Source organism: Astatotilapia calliptera, chromosome 15 (genome assembly GCF_964374335.1).
Source record: "Astatotilapia calliptera chromosome 15, fAstCal68.1, whole genome shotgun sequence".
Classification (NCBI taxonomy): Eukaryota; Metazoa; Chordata; class Actinopteri; order Cichliformes; family Cichlidae; genus Astatotilapia; species Astatotilapia calliptera.
Window position 1 is genome coordinate 22319008 of NC_137436.1, and position 20239 is coordinate 22339246.

At 36.2% G+C, this 20239-nt stretch overlaps 1 protein-coding gene across 7 annotated transcripts in view; it reads left to right on the forward strand.

The window, feature by feature from the left end:
- The window catches only part of LOC113037573 (uncharacterized), a 28059-nt gene extending 11647 nt beyond the window's left edge, over positions 1-16412 (forward strand). The window contains exons 5-32 of one of the 7 annotated variants that reach the window (XM_080289648.1): positions 519-545; positions 1885-3324; positions 3478-3606; positions 4416-4619; positions 4701-4763; positions 5967-6005; positions 6284-6343; positions 6451-6516; positions 6623-6658; positions 6783-6830; positions 6979-7032; positions 7133-7180; positions 7278-7556; positions 7961-8008; positions 8096-8134; positions 8316-8348; positions 8521-8568; positions 8658-8708; positions 8809-8856; positions 9019-9066; positions 9162-9206; positions 9360-9470; positions 9554-9589; positions 11012-11056; positions 11151-11177; positions 12547-12579; positions 14304-14348; positions 14825-14918. In XM_080289648.1, coding sequence (XP_080145774.1) covers positions 519-545; positions 1885-3324; positions 3478-3606; positions 4416-4619; positions 4701-4763; positions 5967-6005; positions 6284-6343; positions 6451-6516; positions 6623-6658; positions 6783-6830; positions 6979-7032; positions 7133-7180; positions 7278-7556; positions 7961-8008; positions 8096-8134; positions 8316-8348; positions 8521-8568; positions 8658-8708; positions 8809-8856; positions 9019-9066; positions 9162-9206; positions 9360-9470; positions 9554-9589; positions 11012-11056; positions 11151-11177; positions 12547-12578 — 3104 coding nt within the window. In that variant the 3' untranslated portion in view covers position 12579; positions 14304-14348; positions 14825-14918. Of the gene's footprint in view, positions 1-518; positions 546-1884; positions 3325-3477; positions 3607-4415; positions 4620-4700; positions 4764-5966; positions 6006-6283; positions 6344-6450; positions 6517-6622; positions 6659-6782; positions 6831-6978; positions 7033-7132; positions 7181-7277; positions 7557-7960; positions 8009-8095; positions 8135-8315; positions 8349-8520; positions 8569-8657; positions 8709-8808; positions 8857-9018; positions 9067-9161; positions 9207-9359; positions 9471-9553; positions 9590-11011; positions 11057-11150; positions 11178-12546; positions 12580-14303; positions 14349-14824 lie in introns of all 7 variants that reach the window. The other 6 variants (XM_080289649.1, XM_080289645.1, XM_080289650.1 and 3 more) reach the window with 6 other exon arrangements.
- The last annotated feature ends 3827 nt before the right edge of the window (positions 16413-20239 follow it).

The window sequence follows — 20239 nt, forward strand, 5'->3', positions numbered from 1 at the left end:
TATTCGTAGACATGCCTGAATAAAGATGCCAGCAGGGACAGAATCATGTTTGCTGAAATGGTGTTATATCCAAGTTGACTATATCTATGAACCATCTCAAAGATTCAAGTTGGTTGGATGATGTGGATGATGAAGTGGAGGTGAAAAGTGAGAAAACAGAAGGTATTCAATATTAATACATTTCTGAGAATGTTCTTATGAAACTTAATGAAATAATGATAAGTTCAGTTCTCACACCTAATAACAGACTAATGATGGAAACAAAAGAAAATCATAATAGTCAACTAAAAGCAGAATCTTACTTCTCTCCTTTTTTTAGTTGCACTGATTCAAGCAGCTCTTCTGATTGTAGGATTGTTTGCATCTAACTTGCAACCAACTGATGCTAATTGCCACAACTGAGCTTCTTAATTTCCACTAAATGTGTCCGTGAATTGGTATACTAATTGTACTAAGAGTGAAACATTTGGTTTTTAAATTCTTTAATTACATATATCATTTTTTTTTCTGTGCTGCAGGAGAATTTCTACCATCACGAACTAAAGGTCTGTAACTCTCATTTTTACTTTGTTGCCAATTTTACTGCTAAATACTTCATTTAGATTAATGGAATACTTATCACGCCCATCACCGATATTGGGTTCTCCTTAATCCCCGTTTTCAGTGTAATTTTACTCCATGCCTTTACCTTTTTTTTAAAAAAAAAAAAGAACTGTGCCAAACCATGCATATGAGGCAGTGAACCATCTATCTGCACTACATTTACGGTTACGGACGTTTTCTTACAGACTTATTCTTCTCTTTCAGCAACAACTGCAGCCTTAGCTTACTTAAACTCTATGACTGAGTAAGGTCACTGCCTGTTAGGAATTCACTTTTCTGTTGCTGAAATAAATTCTCTCACACGTGGATTAAGTTACTAACCACAACAAACTGGCTAAATTAGTCTGATTCATTCATGTAGCAGCAGTTTGGCCGGTGTTACCTTGTTAAGTGAGGCAGTGGAGATGGGTACACAGCTGGGGGCTTACTGATTTGTAGCCTGCCTTTAGTGCTGCTCTTCCAGCTTTTTTTGGCCTTTGAGCATTTGAGCTAACACAATGTAGCCACTTCGTTGAGGTGCGCTCATGGGTGCACTAATTTACCCTACCCTGTGCCTTGACTTACAGGCTGGCCTGATTGAGTCACTGACGTTTATGCTTAACTAAATCCAGACTGAAAACTAAAACTAAGTGTGAAAATATATTTAAATATACTGAATTTTTTAAAATGCCTTCGAAAAAAAAAACCCCACAAGTCAAATGTACTGTGAAAGAAATAGAGAGAAAGTGTTGTAATAGCTATTCTGAATTTCAATTTTGCACCTGGCCAAGAACTACCATTTTGTAATGATCATAAACAAGCAGATTGTAAATAAACGAATAAAAACTCAGCTAAACCTAAACAATTTCAAATAATAACACTGAAACAAGCAAACTCTAACAAAAAGAAATGAAAAAATAAAAACTAATGAAAATATACAAAAAAATAACAATAGTTCCTTAAGCTTTAAGATAGTTTGTGTACAAAATTAATATATCACTGACTTTTACAAAATTATTATTATTATTATTGACTCATTTTAATTATTTCTACTTTTATTATTGCTATTTTAATAGACTAATTTTAACCATCATCACTTTTTGTCAGTATAGCAACGTCATAGTTATCATGAATCCATAGTAATGTGTAGTGAAAATCTAGCATCCCAATGGGTCACACTGATAAGTGTGACACTTGAATTTTACCATTTTTGTGTTAATACAATATTATTCAAAGAGAAATTGCGGGATTTTTACTTTTTACTGCTCTCTTAATTTGATTAACCCATTTAATTTTTTATAGTCATAGGAATGCAAGCACAAAAGCAACCACCAATGACTGAAGTTCTGGAGGATGAAAAGGGGGAGGGAGAGGCAGAGGGAGAAGAAGGAGATGAAGGAGAGGAGGCTGGGGAGGACGAAGAGGAGGAGGAAGAAGGGGAATATGAGGAAGAGGAGGAGGAGTATGGAGATGAATATGAGGAAGAGGAGGAGTATGATGAAGAGTATGGAGATGAATATGATGAAGAGGAGGAATATGAGGAGGAAGAAGAAGTAGATGAGGAGGAGGAGGAATTGGAGGAGGAGGAGGAGGGGGAGGAGGAAGAGGCCAAAGGAGATGAAGAGCAGGAAGGCGAAGAACTGGAGGATGAGGAAGAGGAGGAAGGCAAAGAACTGGAGGATGAGGAAGAAGAGGAGGGGGAGGAGGAAGAGGCCAAAGGAGATGAAGAGCAGGAAGGCGAAGAACTGGAGGATGAGGAAGAGGAGGAAGGCGAAGAACTGGAGGATGAGGAAGAGGAGGAGGATGATGAAGTTTCTCCTGAACCCATTTCCACTTCTGAGGATGAAGAGTCGGCTGTATCTCCTGATTCTGAGTCCGATGTTCCTGTTGGGGTGACAGACAGTGACGAAGAGGTAACTTTACCCGAAGAAGATGATGAAAAAGACAAAGAAGAACAGGATGAAGATGAAACCAGTGACGACCAACTTCTTTCCAGTGAAGAGGAAGAGGGAGAGGACGAGCTGGAGGATGATGAAGAAGATGATGAAGATGATAGACTAGCTGAGGGTGTTACTGATAGTGATGATGTCATTGCAGAAGACACTAGCGATGACCTGGATCTTCCTCCTATTGTAGCTGGTAGTGAGGATGAGGAAGATATTGATCACAAACTGGCAGAGCAAGAAGATGAAGATGAAGAAGATCTTTCTCCACTTCCTGCTGAAGATGAAGACTTGGAAGAAGACATAAAAACTGTAGAAGACACAGTCGAGGAGGAAGATGATGAGGAGCTGGACCAATCAGACGAGGACATCTCTGTTGCATCCTCCGAACACTTTGCAGATGATGAAGATGATGAAGATGATGAAGAAGACCTTAAAGATGATGACCTTGACCTGGACTTTGACAAAGACATCCTTGAAGACCTTAAACACAAAGATGCTCAAGACAAACCTGATGTCACTGAAGAGGGCATCCCTGATGATGACAAAGAGGAAGAGGAGGAGGAAGCTGGCATTCCTCCCTTTACGAGCACAGACAGCGGCGTCTTAGGTGATGAAGATGATGAGGATGACATTTCCTTTGAAACGGATGAGGACTCCACTGGAGAAACAATTCTGAGTGACTCTTATGACACAACTGATGATAAGGATGTTGATACAAGCTCTTTAGATGAGGAGGATGAAGAAGATGAGGATGAAGATGAAGAAGATGATGGTGTTAGTGAAATCTTGATGGCAGGTATTGTACAACTTTATTTTTTACATTTAGTTCTTATAAACACAAGAAGGATGGACAAAAATGAGCTAGAAGCAGCACAGGAAAGGTGATTTTTCATATTTCATGCTTTAAATACACAGTTGTCATAGTATATTGTGTTCTGTGTTTTTATAGCTGCTGCTGCAGGAACATTAACTGTCCAGGAGGAGGCAGCAAAGACTGATGAAGACCATGAAGAAGGGGATGAGCTCGAAGAGGCTGAAGATGAAGGAAAGACTGAAGACGCAGAAACAAAAGAAACAGGTTTGTATCAAACAGCTGTTGTGGTGCAAAGGATTCATAAATGTGTTCAATATTGTTTCTAAAACCTGTTAATGTGCAATGAAACCGGAATATATGTATTCCTGATAGTAGGAATAGAAGGCAACACTAATAATAATAATTTAAAAAGGTAGCATCTTATTAAAGGAGATGCAAATAAGACAAATAATAAGCAACAACAACATATTTATTAAAGAGTGGGCAGTATGTCAGGTGTGACTGTGAAATCTGTGACTTCGCACTGCCACCTACAGGTCAGTCAAACTTAGAGAAACAGATAAATTGGATTCAAAAGCATCAAAGCTATGTGTGTCAAATTAAGGTTACATGGCCAGTAAATTTATAAGAAGTTTTGTTCATTAATTTTTCAAATTCTTTTGCAATTACCTCTACAAATATTGTTAATAGTATACCTTTTGTAGGCAGTAAAAAGCATCTATTTTATTTAAATGTTTTACCATTATACATTTATTTCTGCCCTAAGCAGGCAACACTATCAGTGCTTGTCCACCTTAAAAAATATGCAAGAGTGGAAAGATTGAGAGGCCAATTTACAGCTTATAAAAAACACTGAAATGTCATTGGAATCTCTGTAGAAGGTGGTAAGTTTAAATTGACTGTAGCTTATTTTATTTCATCACACATATTGTTCCTGAAAGTCAAGAGTCTATCCTGCTCAAATTTCTTTAATTGCTTTGTTGCCCTTAACAGAGTAGAAAACCTCAAATCCTTTCGTTTTTTCCTTGTTGTGTGACATGATTCTATGATAGAGCCACTTTCTGCTTTTACAGGCACCACCCGGCCTGCAGCTCCAGAGGAGAAGGATGAGGGCAAAGATGAAGAGCCAATTTCTAAACCTGAGAAATCTGTAGATGAACAAGAAGACAAGAAAGAGGAGTATGATGAAGACGAAGATGAGGATGAGAAGGCATCGGTGGATGTGATCAAACCTGTTCCTGGACCAGAGGAGACAGCGCCAAAGACAGAGCCCACAGGTCAGAACCTGAGGAGAATTATAAATGCTTTGTCATATTTGTTTGTCAGGGTAACATTAATTTTATGCTTTGTGATTCCAGTGTGTCCCTGTATGCACTCTGCAAAGACCAAAGAGTCTCCCACTAAGACTGCTAAGGCAAAAGGTCTGTGATGGTTTCATAATGTCTGCTGTACATTTTTCTTATAACACAGTGTCAGTGAAAGACTGTGTGGTTGAATTTAAAGTACTGTTTTTTTAAAGTACCTAAGGTTTTCAAATGAAATAAATGATGAAGTGTATTTCATATAAAATAAGTTATTTTAATGAGGTGGAAACTGTATTATCTAATAACAGTATATGGCAATAGATAAAAAAAAAACCCTTGTGAGAAAACATTTAGCACATGTTTTATCTTATGCGATTACATTGTATCTAGACTTCTTTTATTTTCCTACAGCAGCAATTGTAATGATCATTTGTGCAAGTTTTAATTCATTCAGTAATTTGACAAAAAAACAAATTGAGTTTTCTAACTTTCTAACTGTTTCAGATGCATACAGAATCAAAACTATTATTTTTTTTTAGTATTTTTTAGTCTTAAAAGCAGAAAAAATCCCATATATCATTTCAATGTTCATATTCAACACACGTGAAACGCTTGTTTTTTTTCTGTTGAGGATTTATAGATCATATTGCATCATAATGCACCATCACTGTTCTCCACAAGATAAAAACTAAATATGTTCTTTGTGCAAGCTGTAGTTAAATTTTAATGTAAAGATGGTGCAACAGAGAGAATGTAGAATATGTGATGGTGCTCATAAGAAACTGGGTGTAACTTGGAACCCAAACATGTTTAACATTTAGATCATGTATTTAAGTCTCTGTGTATCAACCAAGTGGATTGTTTTTTGTTTTTTTTAAAGCCTTGTGTGAGACAGAAAATAAAAATGCAACTCAATGTAAAACTTAAAAGTGATCCCATATGAGATTTGAGCTGGAGTCTCTTTGTTTTTCTTACCTCACAGTCAGGTGCATAAAAACAACTCTACTGTATAAATAATACATTATTTAGAAGGAGGGTATGATGATAATATCACATCTTATTGCATTGTGTCATATAAACAATACAAAAAAAGCATTTTAATAAAGGGTAGACATTATACTCATTTTTGTTTGATTCTTCCACTTTAATCAACATTTTTAAACTGTAGTTTATAAATGTTGATTATGCTGGAACATAAACCTGTATTCTGCAGATATGCATCATGTTGTGTGCTGCATGCAGTGTCATAAGTACGTAACTCTTCACAAGCCTCTGTGTTCCTCCTCCAGTTTGTAGCTTTAGCTTTGTTTATATTTTCAGATGCTCCCAAGAGAGTTTCTGCTGTGAGAAGGAGAAAAGGTAATGGTAAAAAAAACAAATAAAAAGTTCCTATTTAAGATATACTCACTGACGTTACCTGCAAAACTCCCAAGAGACAAAGTTCAAGTCATTATTATGTTTCACAGTAACCTCCCATAAGCTCTACAGGGGAATAATTCAGGGAACAATATTATCTCACCCTGTAAAATTATAATAATTTGCATCACTTGGATATGAAGTTGCAACTTTAATTAAGCTTTTTGATTCAGAGATAATTTATCAATTTTCTTTTTTTTATCCCTTATGTTCATTTTCAGATCGGGAAACTGTGAGGACTGTAAAGACTCTAAAGACAGCTGAAAAGCCCAAAAAGACAGGTAGCACTGATTCTTATGTTTATATGAATTTAATCTTTAAAATGATGCGCTTATTATTGTTTGCCTTTATTGTGATATTGTAATAAACACAGTCATGTCGTAATCAGCTCTTCCTAGAATCAGCCTGCCTCCGAAAATCACAAAGATCCGAAGATTTCCTCCTTTTCTGAAAGGTACTAAGATTTAATACACACATAAACTGGTCTCAATGTTAATCAGGAGAGAATTACTTTTTCACATATGAATTTAAATATTTGTACCTTGTTCAATTCTAAAAAGCCAAGAAAGTAGATAAACCCAAGGCTTCCAAAACAAGTAAGCAATTACTTCCCCACAAATATGTCACATTCATGATCACTGTATTACAAAAGCAGAGCAAATTATGTTAGTGTATTTATAAAACTGCTGTTTTTTTTAATGTGACCTTGTTTATTCACAGAGACAAAGACCAAAAAGCAAGAACAGGTCACAGACTCTGGACAAGAAGGTATAAAACATTCATATTTTTCTCCTGATTTAAAAGAACATTTATACCAAAATATAAAAATAAGAATATGACTTTGTTTGTGTATTATTCCAGTAAACTGTTGCTTTGGATTATATGAATAATGCAAATGTGCACTGATGTTTTGCAGTTGGGCCTTGTAGACCTGCACCAGTTTATTGCCCGTCCCCACCTGGATGGTATGGTAAGCACAAGGATCTCCACAGTGCACTGAAATGTTGTCATATAGGCTGAATTAAAGACTTTACTGTGCACCAGCTTAAAGTTGGCTTTTTATCTTGCAGTTCATCACATAGTCACAGACAATCCTTACCCTCCTCCTACCATGTCAGGTATTCACTTTTTGGTACTGTTTGCAGTCACAGTTAAATCTCCATTGCTCAATGACTTCTGCTGTAAGGTTAAAGGCGTATTTGTTTTTGTTTTCAGCTCCCTCTGCTCCTGTACTGACCGCCCACCCTGTCCATCCCGGAGCCCCACAGGGCATTTATCAGCAACAGCCTCCGCCAGCACCAATGCATCCACTGTACGCACAGTATCAACCATATCAGCCACCACTTCAGCCTGTGATGCCGCCTCCACCAGATCCAGTTCAGCCACTCCAGCCTGTACAGCCAGAAGCTGCAGAAGAAGAAGAAAAAGCTCCTGCCCAACCTGAGGTCCCGTCTCCAGCTGTTGAAGCTGAGCCTGCTGATGCTCCGGTTCAAGGTGAGAAGGATATGTCTATTTATTTTCTTTCTTCTTTTGAAATGGTTGTTTCTTGTTCTTGTTTTCTTGTTCTTTCTTGTTTTCAAGGTATTCATTTAAAAATATTTAAATATACAGATTTTTTTCTACTCACCTTCCACAGGTTTTGGGAGGAAAATCACAAAAATCTGATCAAATAAATCAATGAGGCTTAAAAATATAGTGGAACTAATTAAACAGAGTTGTTGATAAGTAAATATTTGAATAAGGTGTGATAAATAAATGAATACATAAAAGCATAAATACATTTCACTTGAAAAAAAAACCCCACACTATCCTGAAAATCTTAAATTTTTCTGTGAAACTTTAATATAATTCAAATTATGCTACAAAGTAAATAAACCTACAACTGTTTCCCCTTTAAGAACCAGAGGCTGCTGAGGAGGACGTGATTGCTGTCTCCACAAAGAAAGGTACAAACTAAGAAGTTAAACTCTTGTGGAAAGTTGTGTTTATCACAATTACATCAGTGATAGTAATTAATGTCTTGTCATTTTCAGCAAAAAAAACAACAACAAAGGCTGCTGATTCTGACAAAGGTACTGTAGCGCTCTCCACATCCACTAAATACTTAATTTGCCAGCTAACTAGAATATCCACTATAACAAACGACAGCTGCAGCACATAACAGTGATGTACAATAGCACTGTGTGCTATATGAATGCATTAATTAAAGAAAATTAACTTGGCATGGGCATTTCACTGCAATTATCCCCTCAGAGCCAGGAGCAGCCAAAGGGAAAACAAAGAAAGGTAATTCATGTATACAGCTGGATAATTTGGTGTTTCCTCTGGTACACACTTCACATTGTTAGAAGTGATACACACAGTAATTATAGCTGTGCTTTGTTATAAATATTCATATATATTTAAACCTTTTTCCAAGATACAGATACCATAAATTCATGTATTTTTTCAATACTAGATGCTGCCGTTTTGAAAGACAAAACCAAAGCAGACACTGCAAAGAAAGGTGATCTGGTATCTATGGATCTATACTTTCTAATGCATTTTGATTGCCTTTAAAAGTGTAATGTTCTTCTTATGTGTTTGTTACTTCAGTGGCAGCTGCTAAAAAAGAGAAAATCAGAATTCATGCAGGGGCAAAAACAGGTAAAATATCCTTTATTGTTGTTATTGGGACATATAAATGATGAAAATTAAACATTATATATTTAATTCTGTTGTATTTTGTTCCAATTTGTTTGCATAGATCCATCTGCAAAACATAAAACTAAAAGTGCTGCAGCTCCTAAGAAAGGTAAACATGATTAGACGTTAGGATCTCGTCAAATTTGTAATATTTAAAAAAAATCAAATGCAGTCCAACACATTTCTCTTTCATGTGAAGTAGAAGTTAATAGTTGACTGAGAAAACAAATTATTCAGGCTGCTAATCACGAGTTTTTCCTCATTACGTTAGAGCCTGCGGCTGAAAGACAGAAGAGGAAATCAGCCTCTGAAAAGACAGGTGACGGCACTCACTGACATTCATTAATTTGCATAAAGCCAATCATAATTCATGAAAGATGATTGGGAACTAATTGTTTCTGCTCCCCTCAAAAGCGGCACCTATCATGAGCAAAGTGAAGGCATCGACAGCAAAGACAGGTAAAACTCAGACCGTGCATGAGTTCACGAAAATTAGATTTTCTTCTCGGTTGAAGATCTTTTTTTTAATCATCAACTTTAGCCCAGTTACCCCTGCATTATAATTTCTGTTTATTAAGATGATTTGGTTCGGTTCAAATTCATATCAAACAGATCCAGAACCACGTCCACAGCCACTCAGACTGAGACCGAGACTTGACATTGGCAGGAGGGCAAATGTAACCTCTGAAGCCCACGAGGAGAAACCTGCCAGATCTGAACCAGGTCTGTGTTTCTTTCATGAGGGCCCCAAAATATCTAGCTTTCCTAAAACTTGTACTTCTTTACTTTTTTTTTTGTTTTTGTAGCCAAGCCAAGATCAAAATTATTGGCAGCAAAGAAAAGTAAGTTTATATTTTAATGTGGCAATAATTTTCCCTAAAGCTTAGCTTATTTACAGCATGCTAGCAGCACTTTGAGACTGCACAATAGTCCTTTTAACCCATTAGTATGCTAACATGCCAGTAGTGACCAAGTGTCCCACTTGTGGGACCGCGCAACATTTCTATCCCTTCTCCCTCTCTCCCAAATTTAAATTAATTTTCAATACTCAACATTACAGGTCAGATTTACTACACCGCCAACTCTGATCTCCAGATGTAAACTTCACAACTGTCTAAAATATGATTGTTATTTCTTGGAGTACGATATTAGCACTGCACTGTGCCAGTGTCCTAATGCTAGTGCATAATCTGCCAGAATGACAGAACACATTGTGTATATTCAGCTAAGACTAGATTATTTATCATTATTAGAGTTACAGTCATTAAGCCACAGAATAAATAACTGGGCAAACTTGTTTTTCTGATTAAAAAAACCCAAACAAAACAAAACATTTTTTAGTTTATGTTTATGAATAAATAAATACTGTAATTGTCTTGAGATGATTGTTGCTTGTATTTGGACAGCTCTCAGAAACAAATATGTCTACCTTGTGCTTTCCCTGAAGGATTTCCAAAATTAGTGGGAAAGTTAGGGCTTTGACCTTTTGGTTTCACAAAACTGTTGGTTTCACAAAAACAGGGGATTTGAAAAGCCAGCAGCATTCCTCTTTTAGTCTCTGGAGACCACTGAGATACATACAAATGTATGTATCAGGCTTGAAACAGCCCTCAGCTGTTTCAAGCCATCTTTGTTACCTTGTTAAAAACAGGAAAATCTAACAAGCTGTCTTTCTTGCCTTTACTTTCAGCTCTGTAAAAGTTGTATTCTTTAAATTTGAACCACAAAGTCTTATAACCAGTCTGAATGTACACCCTTTTGATAAATTGGAAGGCAAATTAACTATGGTGGAATTCATGCCGAGAGTAAAACACCTCTGAAAAATGTCTTTTAATTAGAGGATGGAAATGAAGAATTTCTAAACTGCAGTCATGCCTCATTCTGAAAGAGTCTAATGTTCACAGTCACTGTTAGTATTCATGTCTATCCATGTTTCTCAGAAGCTAAACTGATCAAGTGAAACACAGGAAGAGAAGGTGCAAGCGTATATGTTTGTACCCTTGTAAAAACCATCTACAGCAAATTAGATGTGTTTGAAACATACTCATGTTCTCTGCTGGCATTTTTCAGGGAAAATCGCCCCTTTCTGAGATGCAGATTATGTGAATAAAATGGGCTGTTTTATGCATGATAAAGTTCTAATTAGAGACATGCCAAGCTGTATTACTTCGAGAAGGGAATAATATTGCAAGAATATTGAATTTACACCACAATTACAGAGAGTTATTTGGCAGGCTGTAATAGGGCTGTCTCTCCTCTCACAGGCCAAGCAGAGGAGGCTGAAAAGAAATCTGTCAAAGAGACTCAAGGTATGGCTTTAGAGTAGAATTAGAAGTGAATCTAATGAGTGCTATGTATATTTCAGAAGGCTCAGCTGCTCCTTTCTCCCCTTGCAAATTTTAGAAAAAGAGAAACAAGCATCAAAAACTGGTAAGTACTCGAGCATGAAAGTTTTCTATATGCACAGTAAATAATCTCCAGTCACCATAGAGAGTATTGACACTTATTAGAATTATTTGTGTTTCCAGAAGTTTAATTTCAGTGGAGTGTGCTTCATTCAAGAGGCTTTATCAGTGCTGCTGATTAGAGACTTAAACATTCCTGGTTCTCTTTTGGTTACTGATATGACCTCTGAGCTAGTAAGGTATCTGTCATCAGTAACAGTTCTTGGTAGTCAGTATTGGGATACATTTAAAGTTAACTTGTTAGAATCCAGTTTTATTTCAAGTAAAAAAAGTCATCTGTTATGTTACAACATTAGTGGGAATTAAGACTTTTGAGTTCTTTAGAGTTCGTTTTTGGTTTTAGTTTATCATATTGTTCCGAGGGGCCGAGCCTACCTACTGAGTTGATATGGACAACTCAATAGTCCATATCAACAATGTATTAAGCAACACGCTTGTTAATTTCCCTCACACTGACAGTTTTTGGTAAAATCTAGACATTGTGGTTTTGGAGCTGTAGCATCGACACCATTGTCCTCCTCATCAGCCGTACTTGCCTTGCTGTGCTTGTTCTGAATGTGAAGCTGCGCTCTTTCAAAGCTGGCAGATAGTTATCATCATCTAGGCACAAAATAATATGAATACTTCTGCAATGTAAACACCCTCCTCTCTGTCATCTTGCTTGTCAATCTGACTGAATGCATCAGAGATTTTGCTTTGTCTCTTCTCGCAAGGAAGAGGCAGACATGGCTACATGTCAGGGGTTGGTGACAATAAAATAATGCAGACAAACATAAAAGACTAGAAAAATGCTTTCTACTATCAACGCATTTTGTTCTTCAGTATACTTTTGAAATTCTGGGTAAAAGGAGCAGGAGTGTATTTCAATCTCAATTCCTTGTTTTACTATATGCATATTTTTTCCCTCATACAATGATACCTAAAACATGTTGCCATATCTGGCAGAATGAGTTAAGATTGCTAATTTTATTGTTGGCAGCAAAGATTGTTGGGAGCTATGCAGCCATGATAATGTTCAGGAGGGTGATAGAAATTAGAATAAGCTGTCCTTTCACAAAAAGAGTCTGTACATCAGCACATGCACTCACACAATCCTGATCAACAGCTAAATCGACAAATGTATAAATTAACTCTCAGAATTGTTTTCCTCATAATGCCTTTAAATGTAAGTTCCCAGCATCAGTGTAAGCTACAGTATACAAGTTAGCTGAACTGATAAAGCTTCTTGAATTACTGGATAAACATTTTGAAGTATTACAAAGAAACACAGTGGTGCTATGAATCGTTTTGTTTTCTGTCATTCATGTTGTGTATCATATGCTTGTTGTCAATAGAAAATGAGAAAACAGCTTCCTGTAAGGCCTGAGGTATTCTGTAAATTTTCACCATCTTTCCAATGGATAATTCAGTATGAAAGGACGATGGCTTTAATGACATTAGGATCACAAGTGATTAGAATTTAATGAGATGAGCTGATTGGTACAAGATTACAAGCCTTTTGAGCCGCCTTGAATTATTGAAAGAGATTATGGCCTTTGATGAATATGGCAACAATTTTATACTTAGCTGGATTGATTAAATCCATGAACCAAAACCCATTAAATTGGGTTATTAGTGTTCTGTTCCTATTGAATCATCCAGTGGATTACAAACACTCCCCCACTGCCCTGTTTAACTTCACACTTTGCTACCATCTGACACAGCAGTGCCTGTTTCTTCAGGTGTGATGAAAAGTAGTTGGTTTCTTTGGTTCAGACTGAAGTTCAGAGGTTTACTTTGATTTTGGTTTCTTTACTTCACTTAAAAGAAGCAAACCAGAATCGTTTTATATAGACAATACTAGCCAGTATTTGTGTTGTATGGTTTGTTTTATGCATGACTGAATTCCAAAAGAAATCAACCTCTTTTGGAGGATTTCATTTCATTTGATTTAAGTTACTTATATTTTATTTAGCAGGGAAATGCACGCACACATTGTTACGTTTAAGTTAAATATAACTATACAACTTAACAAAGTCATGATACTCTAATGCAAACATCAACTAACAGTAAAGCAAGAAGAAAAACAACCTTATAAATAGCAATTAGAGCAACAACATGAGTAAACAAATTAATGTGAGTTAAATATCCTTCCTGGTGTTCATAGACTTGCCTTTGCCAAATGTTTTTATTTCTGTGCACTGTGTCTCTGAGTGGTGACATTTCACCAACAAGGATTTCTAAGAGATTTCAGTCTGCAAGTTCTGTGGTTCACTATGAACTAGATACAATGTTGATAGACGTGTGTACTGTGTAGCTTGCTGCAATTCATTCTTATTATAGGGTGTTAAATGCTGTTAATGGTCCCCTTTTAGAGAGCTGCAACTCTGATGTGCATCAGCCAATAAACTTTGGTTTCCATCACATTTGTTTTTTAGTTGATGATTTACTTACTCTTCAGTCACTTTTTTATTTTGCTTTGTTTGAGTCACTAAACTCCTTTTGGTTAGGTTTATGAAAAGCCTCATCACAAAATTAAACCTGCACATGCTGCATATCTAGTTACATGTAACATCAAAGGGTGCTTTACAATTGCCCATCGATGGCTATTCAGGTGACAGACTAGTCTCTCCATAGATTATGGAGAGGTCAGTGGTTTGTTGTGGACAGCAGTGTTTGGTATCCTGAGAATGAGAAGGTGCTTTCCCTTTACAACACTCAGCAGCAACAAGGCTACTCTTTGTTGAGCACCACTCTTGAGGCGTGTTATTTCAACACCTGCTGAGTGGCTTTTATTAGGTTTGAACAATTATGCAGGGTGATGTGGTTGTTGCAGAAAAATTACATTTAAATGTATTTTTATTTGCAAATGACAAGTGGCAACAAGTGGTCGCTTTTCCAAATAAAGTTTAATTTTAGTTTGACTTTAACAAGAGACTGAAGCAGCAAAAACAAGCAAAAGAACATCACTGTGTTTAAAGAGTGAAACCCAGCCTGTCTTTTATCCTTTCTCTTTTTTCATGCATGTAGAAACTTATCCTCTGTTTTCTTTCTATCTCAGTGTGAAGCACAATCTCATATTCTCATTAAGTTTTATTTTTATTGCATGCAGAAGATCCCAAGAAAGAAGAAAATATTACAGACAAGAAGAAACCTGGTAAGACTTGGTGAAATTTATTCAGGTTCTTATTTCATTGACTGTGGCCGATATTAATATTTGTATATGGAGAAGGATATAGGTGGGTGTGGGTGTTTCTAATCAAGGTGGCTAAGGCTGTGTTCAAACCCACTGTGAAGTGAACTTGTGCATCACATCAGTGGGTTTTTTGGACCATTTTGTAACCCAGAAATGTTAACGCCTTAGCGCTAACGCCAGAACTGCTTCCTCTTAAACAAAAACAGATTTTGGGAGTTTACCAGTTAGTCTTTTTTTGGTTCTGTCCCTATATAAGAGTGAACTTAAATCATATAGTGCCCACGAACAGTGATGCCAGCTTGGCCTCTATTTCTGGTCTGGAAACTTTGCTTTATGTGTGGTTTGAACACACCATGTAATCGTATAATTGCACAGTACAAATCTATCCACAGATCTTATTGTAAGCAACCTCTTTCCATCTCATCTTGTCTTCACAGGGCAGAGATTCTTTCAGTGCGTTTATGTCCCTGGCAAAAATGCCCAGTACCCTTTACGACCTTTCACTCCAGCCATGTCCCCCACCATGATGTCTCCTGCACTCAGAGCCATGTTGGAGCAGCAGAGAGCAGCCAAGGCGTCTGGGCAGTAGGACCACCTGAAGCCTTTCTTTATATCTGACAGCACTGCATCTTTCCATCCAGCAGGGGGAGGTGTTTGAATCTGTGCTAGCTTTACATTAAGAGGATGATCACAGAGAGAGAAAAAAAGTGGACTGACTTACTTTGTCTTTAATTTATTGAAATATTCTTTTAGTGGTTGAGCTCCTGGGGTTGCTGTTAATATTGCCCATTTTACCCTCTGCGTATGCTGCTCTACTATGTCTATGTTCAGTTAGAAAAATGCCATCTTGTGAATATTCTTTTAATTATAAATAGTATTTATAATGTACATAATGCATGTTTTTAATTTAGAATGGGATAAATGGGTCACAACTTAGGATGTAATATAAAAAGCTGACTTTTGTGTTGCTTTCTCTATGATGCCCGTTATCAGATTTAACAGTAATTTAAATTTAAGGCAGTTTAGTTTATATCCAAGCAAACACTTATACTCTATTAAGACAAGCTTTTATTGTCTTAAACAGCTTTGAATGGTTTATTTTCAAAGTCTAAGATTATTTGCAACAGGAAAATATATTACATTGAATTATATACATAATATATGTTAATGGTATCAAACCCATGCAAATACATTTCACAAAATATGATTTATTTGAATAGTATTTTTTCCAGTTTTCTATATAAATAACTGCATTTTCAGTTCCTGTAACCATGCCCCGTGTTTGTTTCTGCTGCTTTGCTGCATCTGCAATAGAACAGAATCCAAATGTTGGAGGGTCAAATCCCAGGAGCTCCCACACTGATCTGAGCAGCATCCCTGTCACTGAACATCCATCAGCCTCATCAATCGTAGGCGCATGCTGTGATTGATGCACACATATTTCTTGACATATTAAGAACACATCTAGCATGAAACTGTTGGCCATTTACCTTTCACTGCTAATGTTTTATTTTGTTTGTTTGTTTTTGTAGAGGTTCATTTCAATATGTTACATGCCACATTTTAATTTTAACTGACTCCAATCAAAGTGGTGTATTGGAGATACTAGGGTAACCAGAAATGGCATAGTAGATGAATAAAATATAGAACAATCTGAAAAAATAAATATTTTCTAACATTCAAGAGGCACTGAAAAGATTTGTATATCTCTATGAATACAAACTCAATAATGCAATGCAGTCTCATTGCACATATCGAAGCTCCAAAATTAAATTTGGATCCAATTAAGAAACATATGAAACATATAGCTAAGTAAGAAAAAGGGGATATAATTAAAAAAAACAAAACATTTTCTTGTGTATATACAATAATTATTAAATAGTCTAGGTTCTCTGTGTAACTTGAAGCAGCTTATATGTGGGACTATGGGCTTTTCGGTGGTGGTTTATCGGCCATAAAGGATATGAGTATGCAGCAAAATGTTTTTGTTGCGCCTCATTAGGTTTAATAAATTCAGAAAACCTCTTTTTGATTTGTTTTTCTTTTAAAGCCAAAGATTGCAATGCTGTGCTTTTATCTTAAAAATGAAGTGCAATTCCTGGATAGTAAATGTCTTGTAATTATGTGTTTTATCACAGATGACCTCTAATTACTTACAAGTATCAGCTCCTTTAACTCATCGTGTTCAGAGGCAGGGACAACTTTGATGTGACCAACTCATGAGACACTGTGATGTCTGCTACACTGAATGAATGTCATTTGTGTTAACCATCAGCTTATTTATTAAGTCTGATCTTGTCATATTTCTTTTTACCTCAGTCATTCATAGCTCTGGTTTTGTGCCTTATAGCAACATGGCTGCCTTGTTGACGCTGCCAAACTGTTGCCGAGCATCACCAGTGATTGCTGTTGCCGTCTTACTGAATGAAAACTTGATGCAAAGAACCAAAAAAGGTGTTTTTACGCTGGGCTTAATCCTGGGATATGACCCACCCTTGCCCATATTGTGCTGTCACATTCACCTTTTAACAGAGTGAGTTCCTAAAGACAGACGAAACTACTAGTTTTTAATAGCTAGTCCATGTTTTAAAAATGCTTTTGACATATTGTTGCATTTTTACCATATTATGACCCTGTGGATTGAGCTACATCAATTATTAAAAAGTTTTTTTTTTGAGCTATGGCAGTGAAGGGGGGCTCAACCAGAGTTTCTTGAATTTTTGAGGGCCAGGGACCTCTTAGAGGGGTGAAAGTTTTCCAACGTTCCCCTCATAATCTACATTTAAAGCAGTTAAGATGCTTTGATCTTCGTGTTACTTGTTGTCGTGGACTGATTCAGATATTTCCCTGTGCTAGCTTGCTAGCTAGTCATCTAGCTAATATGCCAAACTATGCAGCAGAACATTTCTGCTGTCCTTGAGTGTAGTTACAGAGTTTCTACCAAAATGACTCAATGCACCATATTGATATCAGACTCTCTATTAACCCAAAGAAAACCTTGGGGATAGAAAAGGACTCAATATATATTCATACTTTTTTAAACTGTGAAATTGTTACCTTTCATTAAAATGCACTTTTAATGATGCAGCACAGATTATACAATTTCATGCAAATTATTTACAGACCTCTTGGCTATGAGATATCAACTGCAGCGCCGACTCACCATTGTACCTACTATTCCCAACTGTATTGTAACTTTTTCTTTTTTTTAAAAGCCTTAAACTGTATTTGGTGACATTGAATTTAGAGGTGAGTTTAGAGAAAGTTACTTGAAAACTTCTGTTTAAATTTTGCAGACTAAAAAGAGTCATACTTCAGTTTTATAACATAATTAGAATATTTTTTTGTTCTTTTTTAAGAGTTAGTTCTAAACAAAGTGATGTTTACTGATATGGACTGAAAACTTTCATCACTTGTTTTGCCAATAATTTGTTGCCAAAGATTGCACAGTGGCCATTTTGACTAAAACTAGTGTGTTGCAACATTAAAGAAGGACCTGCCCCTTTTAGGTGAAAGTCCATAATTTTGGTTTCTGGACTTCTTTTTTGTTTTTATTTAGTTTATTTCATTTCATTTTTCTTTATTCCTGAGTTTAACAGAACATTGAATGTAAAGTTTTTTGTAAACTCTAATTTTATAAACAAGTCTGAAGTGAAGTGTATCCCTGAGGTTTCAGTATTACCCTCCAGGGGTGAGGTCAGCAGTCCTGAAGTGGTAAGGAAGCCTAATGAGATCTGACATCATGTACTGCTGCAACTGACTGTAGGTGTTGTAAGTGTTAGTTGGAGTAAGTTATTACCTTAAAATGTGGTTTTTACTGGTGTTTTGATTAATCATATTCCAGAAGGGCATTTCAGCAGTAGTCTGCTTGTGCCTCAGTGTTCTGAAGGTCGTCAAAACATATAAAATGAACAGTAATTACAGCATAAACTGTGGCTATGTGCTGTAATTATGTTTTAAAGTGTTATTAACTGTAATTTAACGTGAGCTAAATCGTGATCTCATACAAGAAAACAAACCAGAAGGAACACACAAAAACATCAGAGCTCTATCTAATGTAACTCCAGGTTCTTCATACATATTCATGTGAGCCTACAGGTGTAAGGCTGAGTTCAACTTGACTACTCTACATCCCTGATTATGTTTTAAGTACATGCGTTTGGATGGTGTTGTTAAAAGCAAGTGATCTGCTTGATCTTATGCATGTTTTTTTTTCTGAAAAGCTGTAGTGCAACACTTACACTTTTGCTTCACTGTATTTCACTATGATGTGTTGCTGTCATATTTGTCTTTCATTCTTTTATTGGTTTGTAGTTATCAGAAACCACAGACAATCTAATTGATCTGCGATCTCCAAGCAGAATAAAAAATAGTTGGCTTTCTTGTAGATGCTTCATCTGGGATTGGAGTGCAGTTTAACACTCTTTAAAAAAGTTTAATTCCACAACATACAGTTTGAGGTTGTTTTGTTTTGGAAGGATATATTTTGTTAACAAATTGTAATATTTTCTGCATGATAATGTCATTTATTTAAATTCAAGGCTGCTTTTTTGTAACACACAAGTAAGACTGCAGTGTCACAAAAAGCAGTCACTCTGGTGCTGTACAAATACTGTAGATAATAGTTAATTTCTTATTATCATGAGACTTGTCACTCCATTAGTTCTCAAAGATAATAATAAATTAGTTAACACGTTTGGTCAAAAAACCGTTTTAAATGAAAGATGTTTTTTTGTGCTTTATCAAAGATGTATGAAAATGATGTTTCATTAAGAGAAAGTATGAACTACCTGCTGCATGTACTATAAAGCAGATGTGTTTAATTCACTCGGTCACTTTCCAGAAGCCAGTTAAGTGTCATAACTGACATTTCAAGCTATAATATCATTGGAGGGACAACACTGAGTCTGCTGTGCTTATGTAGGAAACTTTTACCACTATGCAGTTTTTGTGTCAAAACGTGAATAAACTTTTGAAGATATCCATGAGGGGGCATTTCTCTCTCTGTCTTTGCTATATATGGAATAATTCGTATAGAAAGAAACACTGTTATACTGATGGGCTGTGATGTATTTAGTTGTTGTAGGGTGTATCCCACCCTACAACAACTCATACTCTCCATCCTATCAATAAATAAATAACAAGCACTAAACCACCTCTGCTTACATATTAATTAATCCAGCTAAGAAGCACAGTGTTAATGTGTTCTGTGAGTTCTAAGTACATGCTGAATCTTTTATTTTCTGACTTTAAAGTTAGTTTAAAGTCTGGAAAAGAAAGGGTTATTTATACACACTGACTGGGAATTAGAAATGAAAGTGGAACAAGGCTCAGTGAAAAGTGATCTAAAAAATTAGTAGACAGGAAAATCTAAAACAAGACACTACAAAAAAAGAAAAGGAAAGAAATCTAACAAAGTAAAATGTGACAAAACTAAAAACAACAACAAACAAACAACCAAAAAAACTGGACACACAAAAATGGTCGCACCAAATGTGAAGAGAGAGACACACTGGTGGATAAAAGCATACAAGCAGAAATACGAGACTGTAAACGTTAACACTGAGGAGCTGAACACACAAGAAATAAACTGATAAATAGAAGCAGAGGAAAACCCAATTCAAACCCAGGACTGGATGAGTCAAAAACTCCATAATTATTAAACCGTAACCAGAATTAAAATACAAGAAATAGTAATTAAAATACTGGAATGATACCAAAATGGCAGCGCGGTGGCATAGTGGTTAGCACTGTTGCTGCACAGCAAGAAGGTCCTGAGTTCAATTTCATTATCAGGCCGGGGTCTTTCTGTGTGGAGTTTGCATGTTCTCCCCGTGTTTGCATGGGTTCTC